General features: G+C 39.2%; 1 protein-coding gene across 2 annotated transcripts in view; it reads right to left on the bottom strand.

Annotated features, from left to right (window-relative positions):
- LOC116694752 (homeodomain-interacting protein kinase 3) overlaps positions 1–7697 on the bottom strand; it is a 52543-nt gene that overhangs the window by 27050 nt on the left and 17796 nt on the right. For both annotated transcript variants that reach the window (XM_032524621.1, XM_032524622.1), the window contains exon 5: positions 1247–1370. In XM_032524621.1, the coding sequence (XP_032380512.1) occupies positions 1247–1370 (124 nt within the window). The remainder of the gene's footprint in view (positions 1–1246; positions 1371–7697) is intronic.

Below are 7697 nucleotides of genomic sequence, written 5' to 3'. Positions count from 1 at the left end.
TTGCATGTTTGTCTGATGATGACCGACATAGTCAACCCTGATAAGCCACAGCACAGCACCCACGGGAGCATTACAAATATCCTGAGCCTTGCAGCCCTTCAGCCACTGCTTGAGCTCTCGCGCTCTGCCTCTCGCTCTCGGACTTGTCATTTAATAACTGTAGTGGATTAACATAATAACCATGATCGCTTGAGTAGACTACTATGCCACCGACCGATACAGGAGCACAGCTGTGAACCAGTGATGAGATAATATATATCGCAGTTAGTCTCAAATAAAACTACTGCTCTGCCTGGATACAATTCGGATTTCAAGCTACGTTGTTTGGCTTGATTTCAAACCAGTTTGAAAATTTCTACACAGGTCCAAGCCTATTCTGATGGTCTGAAACAGCAACATTTGTTCACTGACATTGATGCTACAGTACACCATCACAGCTCATCTCTGCATGCTGTAATCTGTTTACATTTGACAGTTGGCTAATTTTTTGTTCTCTGATTGGTTGTAGGTCTATCCAATTGTGTCCAAAGGGATTTGAGCCGTTAAAAAACCTTAAACCAAAAATTAACGGATAAGTTTTGATGCTCATTTGCATTTGGTCAGGCATTGTCAGGCTAGGGCTCTATGCAATCTTCTTTCAAACATTTGGTTTGAAAAGAATATAATTAACATAATAAATACCAAGACATGGCAATACCAGGAAGGTCAAGTTTTTCTTTTCCCAATTTTCTAAACTCATACACTGTAAACATGATGGGCTTAATTATAGTCTTCACAGAGTTGCCTATAGTCAAACAGAGGGTAATCCCATACTGGTCTGTGAATGTGGCTGGAGCTTTTTCCCATGCTCCCTCTCCCTCGCTGGGGGACTCCATACAAAGTCCCAGTGGTGTAGTTAAGACCACATAACCCTGTGGGAAGATCATCACATATTGCCAAGAACAATTTTCTGATTTACTTAGCTCAGATACGTTTTAGGTGGATTTTCATGATGGATTCATGATTTTACACAGGTGTACCTAGATAATTAAAGTAGATTTATGTTTACATTTTGACTACTGGGAAAGCAGACTGAAGAATTCTATAATAATATGTCATTCTGTTTATTTTGTCCACTCGACTCCCTCATCCTCGGTGGGAGAGAGGGATGTCAATTTCTCCTTATACCCTTTGAGTATATGTGTGTGTGCATGCGTGCGTGTGATACAATAGCAGGTAGTTCTTATGAGAGTGTGAAAAATGTTACCTGGTCGTACTCCAGCGCTCCAGGGTAGAGGGGCCAGCCCAGAAAGAGCTCAGCTATCACACATCCCAGTGACCACATGTCTATGGCCTCACAAAATGGTAGGCCCAAAATGATCTCTGGAGCTCTAGAGAGAAAGGAGAGGGAGATAAGTTACTCTGTCAGAGCCCGGAGGACAACATGTCCATGGATTTATAAGAATGGCATCGAGAACCAGTATTAAACCGGTATCGGTTCCAGACTGGTCAGTACCGTGGTATTGATAAGCTCCTGAACAAACAATCCTGCTCAGTTTTTGTAAGTCTGCCGGGCGCACATTGGGTCTAAGCATGTAAATAATAATTTTTTAACTAAAACTGGTTAGGCTACACAACAAGTAGCAAACTTCTTTGAGGAATAACTCAGTGCATATGTGTGTACAATGTAAGCCAGTGAGAGAGAAAAAGAGAAAGAGCGTGTGATGGTAAGTATAACAGCTGGAACACCCTAGGCACGTAAGCGTTGCGTATAGCAGCTATATATAGCAGCCGGTCTTCTATTATTGGTCACTTGCTCCAGCCAGGCAGGACTGGAGTGTTTTTTAAGCTAATGCAGTGTTAACATTGTCAGTGCAGTCAGTCTCAGAATCCTGAGTGAAACAACCCAGCGGTGAATCAGACACTCCCAGAGATTCCAGAAAACACAATCAGAGCTGACTGGGCTTTTTTGAAAGGAGTCATTAAAGAGACAGGTGCTCCAACAGAACATCTGATACAACGTGAATGTAAAAATGAACTGTTACCTCCTATGTCAGCTCTAGCCACTGAAAAAAATAAGCAGAGGAATCAGGCCAATTACAAAAGCTGGTGAGTCTGACATCATGTTGCCTGAGCTCATTACTATTCATGAGCTCGCCCAGTTGCGCTGGGTAAAGGATACTGATAGCCAGGCTCTCATTCTAGCTGTTAGCCAATCAAAGTTAAGCAGCTTAGCTCATTGAATATTAATGAGGACTGGCACAAATTGAGCTGAGTCTTCTTGCAGGCTTTCTATACCACACTTAAAATGGCTTGAAACAAGGTAACCAAAGGGAGTTTTCCAAAAAGAAATGTTACAAAGTCCATGGTAGAACTTCAGATATTACCACAAAGTAATGATATGTGTGGCAAGGCACCTTTAAGGAAGCAACCTCTTTAAATTGACATGTGGCACCTATTCACATTAATGATGTATTAATTCAGAACTAAAAATATAACTGCCATGTCCATGTCAACATTCCAGAGTTGAATCAAAAACTGTTTTGGGAACATTTTTATTTATGCAAATAAATCAAAAAGGAGGATAACGAAAACTAATTGAAAACACCAGGCATGAATCTCACCACTGTGTGGCTTATTGACTACACAAATGTTAACTTGATCACTTCCGATAACGTGCAGCTCACAGTCGCTTCCCCAAGCTTTTCAGTGGAAACCACATGCAGTGACACAGAGCTATGTCTACATGTCAACAAAACTGGAGGCACATATCCAATTAATCATCATTAGTGGTGCAGAATACTTCAGGTAATCAAAAAAGTGGTAGGGACATATGCAAACTGTTCCTACAGACTGGTGTACAGAGATCCAGAGAGTCAGTGGATATAAGAGCAGCATATTAAAACCAGGTGAAAACAGGGTTATAAATTACTCCCATGGGTGTGGGGTTGGGAGAAGGGAGGCAGTCAACCTAGCTATGTGGAGATGTCAGAGAAGGACGCTAAACATACTAAACAGTCCAAAGAGCAGGACAGAATGACTCTGGATGGTAGCCCTACACGATTTGGGGGAAAATATAAATCACGATTTTTTAGCTTAGAACTGATATCACATTTCTCTGCCACGATTTCTTTTTTTTTTCACTAAGTGTAATGTTTATTGCGCACATGAACCCTGACAAAACAAAACAAATTGGCAGTACCAAACACCTTTTTGGCACCTATAGCACATTGTGCATCACCACAAGCCCGTAAACATACATGCCTCAATGAAGAGAAGGGAGCGCATTGCAGCGCTTGGGAGTGCTTTAAAATCTATTTCATACAGTCTGTTTAAAAATCAAATAAGAAAGTAGTAGCATTTGTGAAGCCGACGGCTTGTGAAATTAAATGAGTATTAAATCAAAGTCATAAAAAAAAAAAAAATCCAAGTTAAAAAATCAAATTGTGAACAGGATGAATCTAGGTCTCGATTTTTCAATGAATAATTGTGCAGGCCTACTGGACGGTAAATTTGAGATCACAATTAGCTTACCCTATCCCTAATAGGTCCAGTGATGACAATGCACCTTAGCTGGCTTATCAGCGCCAGCCACAAGTGTAAAATATAGGGCCTGTGGATGAGAGGGAGAGTTGACTGTTGGAAGTCATACATAAATCCAACCTATTTCAAAAGTGTTACATCAAATTGATCACTATCAAGTCTTAATCCAACAGCAGACCCATTTCAAGGTGATACTGGGTAAAAAAATATAATTTACAGAATTATGTGCTAGATAATTAGTGATAACCATTGTGACAAAGCACAGCATCAACAAAAACTGAACATGCTAAGAATTTAATGCACGGGCTTTTGAATGCCATTAGATTGGTGATCCTATTTTTATGGGGTATTTCAGTTGACATTTTAAGGAACATACTGACAACTTTTAAACAGCGGTCCCCAGCCCAGGGGGCTGGGAACCGCGGTAGCAAAGCTTTGCAGTTCACAAAGCAGGGCTGTGGAACCTTATTGTTTTTCTAAGGATTAATCATCGTCATATTAATATTTTTCTCCACGGAAAACTCACATTACAGCAGGGTGTGCAATTTTCAGGACTGGTCCAAAACTCTGCAAGGACCTCGGGCGCAACAATTGACCGGCTATGGCAATGCATTTGGCCCTATAACTCCCAAACCGTACATCGGACATTTAAAAACCAGATATCCACGAGTTCCCTGGATCTAATTGAATCTTGAGATATAGGCCACGCCAATTTCCGCATAGACTTTTGATTTATCAAAAAACAACTTTTTCAAGCTCCTCTTAGACCGTGCGATTGATCTGCATGAAACTTGGTAAATAGTATCTCCAGACAGACCTGACAAAAAGTTATTAAAATAATTTTTATAGAATAAAATTTGTGCATATTACGCCCAAACATATTGTGTAAACAACTATGAAAACACCAAATTTTCCATATCTCGGACAAAATAAATGCTGTCAAATCCAACTTTAGATTAATCTTTAGTATGACCCTCTGAGGCTCCAAAACAAATGTAACAAAATTGGCCACTAGGGGGGCGCTACAAGTACAAAATGTTTATATCTCATGAACGGCTCATCTGATTTTTACAAAATTTGATGGGTACCATCTAGGGCCACTCATGAGGCGTCCCTTACAGTGGAGTATTGACCTATGGGACCCACATTTGGATTAACCACTTACACTAAAGTGAATTGCCTTAAATTAACAGGGTAGAGGTGGAATGGGTAGTTGACCTGACTTACCAAAAATAACACTAGGTGGCGCTACAAGGACGTTAAATGTGTTGTGTTACATCCCACCACAACCCTCTGTACAAAATCTGGCAAAGATTGGCCAATAGGAGGCGCTATGATCAACGTTTATTTGTTTTGTCAAAAAAAATCACTGCATTTAAATGGGAAATTTTCAATTGCAATATCTTTGCCACAGTATACGCTATCAACACAAAACCTGGTATGATTGTTTGGCATGCCGCTCGGAGGCTCTCTACCAAATTTGGTAAAGATAAGCCATTAGGGGGTGCTATAATCAACATAGACCATTTTGAGCCCTTTTATCTTTTCTGAGGTCGAGTGCGTTGTTCATGACGACAAACAGCACTTCTGATTCATAACTTTGTAACTTAATAATATTAATAGTAGAAATATACAGTGTTTTGGAGCTAAAAACAAACAGTTGCCCTGTTCTGCTGATGTCTTTGTTGTCTTCCTATCCCTGACAGAAAGTTTTGTATCCAACCAAGAAGCCCAGACGTTTTTGGGGTCATTTGCACAATGATTAATCCATACTGTTACATGCAAGACACTATACTTCACTATATGTAGGAAATGTAATTATATATAATTTGTCTGTTATATGAGCTATAATGTTAAATATGTTTGTTTTGGGTTCTGCTTTTGCATGCTCCTTGGTTCACTGATGTCAACTTGCGTCAAGATGACTGGCACAACGAGGACCCTCCGGTCATAACTGCTTGAAGTTCTAGTATTTATCTTGTGACTGACTTGAAACCTTGTGATTTGAATGTTTAATGAACAAATTACTGTCTTTCCTCCATCTATAGATGGTGCTTTCTATTGGCGGAGAAGGCAGATTGAGCCTCATGTATTTACTTTCAAAGTAGCATGTATAAATAGGTCATGATTAAGATACCACCTTTGCCTCATTTTGAAAGCTCTCATCATTATATGGTAGGTTTTACATTTTTTATGACGCTATTCCACCCAAAAATTAAAGGCAACTGCATTCAGTTAAGCTTAAGAATACCACAGAGAATGGCACATAACTGTCTCTATGCAAGAAACAACAGTCTCATCAACATTTATTCAGGGATCACAAAGCGAACGTTACACCAATGACGTACATGCAGTTTTACCGCAACAAAGAACTAAATCTCTTCCAACAAACGGAATTTGTTACTTACACAATTCAAATGGGACTAGTAATCTTGCAGCAGTAGTGTATGAAAACAATGGGCTATTAGGCCTGGACACAACAGCTGAGCAACAGTGATGCAAATAGTAACCACTGCTGTGACAACCACAGTTGCCAAGGAATAACCGGATGCAAAATCATAATGTAACAGTATTACAGGGTGATAAATGGGGCCTTTCCTCAACATTCTATGTGTGAATGACTGACCATGTGTGTGTGCGTCTATGGCCCCGTTTTCACCTGGGTTTAAAATCGGAATTACGTACTGAAACCACTAAGAATGAATTGTGTGTTTTGGATGTTATTCTCATACTGACAATGACGCACTGCACTTCTACTACTATTATTACTAGTCATAAAATTGCTTCAATTATTTTTAAAGTTACTATAATTGCCACTGCTCATCATGTCAGTCCATTTTACTCACTGCTATAATTATTATGAGTCATATTTCTGTATAGCTGTCGCCCTCCGGTCGAGGCAGAAGGTGACCTACCAAGACCCAGGGTCTGCCTGAGGTTTCTGTTTAAGGAGGTTTTCCCTTGCCGCTGCCACACCAAATGCTTGCCCCTTAGGGGGAATTGTTGGGTCTCTGTAAATTATAGTGTGGTCAAGACCTACTCTATCTGTAAAGTGTCTCACCCAGACGTTTCTCTGTTCTTGGCTGAGATGGACAGCAGAGTGCAGCAGTGTTTCAGTTAAAGTTTACACTCACTGTATAAATTAGCGGACGTTTAGAAAGTGGCTTAATCTTGAACAACAGATAGAACAGGGTAAATTTCAGCCTACATGCACATTTTATTTTTCAGTTTAACATTGTTGCAACAGAGTAGCTAATATTGGTAGTTGTAGTTGTAGCAACAAGTTAGTGGGCTGAAGTCCCAGTAAAGACCTAACTAACCTGATGAGGGATAATGTTATTTTACAATATTATACAGTATTGAAGAAAAAAAAGAATGTCCAAATCACAAAATAAAAAAAAAGTATTTTGTTCCTAAAATCATATAATCATGATAAATAACGGTGATCTCAATATTGCTCTAAATGACGTGATTATAATTTTGGCAATAATCAGACATACAACCCACAGTTAATCTGCAGGAAAGAAATAATCCATGATGATCACAAATTAAACACATCCCATTGGATTATTAATGGCGTGGGACAGCAGACCAAGTTACACATGAGTGAACAAACATGTGAAGAAAAAAGAGCAATACACAATGGAAGCCAATGTCACCTGAAATAAACCAATAAATAGAACACTAAATATAAGTGGCATGTGATTACTTTCTATTAATGTTTTTAAATACTTGCACAAAGTCCTTTCTTGTTAAAGGATGGCAACACAATTAAAAGTCTCTATTGATAGACCTGTTCTTAAAAACTGATATTGTATTATTATTATTATTTTATTTACAAAAATATTTGTTTATGAAATTAAATGATTTTTAAAAGGAAAGAACAGAGAGAGAAGGGGGTCGGAAAACAGTGTTTCCTCATGTGAAACTGTTGCTCTGGACAACATCAGTTTCACAAGGGAACAAGGGATTTAGAAACAAATACACCACTTACTTTGTATACCCAGCAGGTATGGGTCAACCGTCATGATACTGTGCATGGCTTCCCCACTGACCATCAGACCAAAATAGGACAGACTGTCACTCCCCGAGTGCAGATGTGAGCTGCACATGCTCAGATTTAAACGGTTTAAGGCATAAAGTTTCATACTAAAATTTGTGAAATCCATGAAATA

Source organism: Etheostoma spectabile, chromosome 8, assembly GCF_008692095.1.
Source record: "Etheostoma spectabile isolate EspeVRDwgs_2016 chromosome 8, UIUC_Espe_1.0, whole genome shotgun sequence".
In the NCBI taxonomy this organism is placed as follows: Eukaryota; Metazoa; Chordata; class Actinopteri; order Perciformes; family Percidae; genus Etheostoma; species Etheostoma spectabile.
Note: the sequence above shows the minus strand (reverse complement) of the source record. Positions and strands in the feature narration are given on the sequence as shown.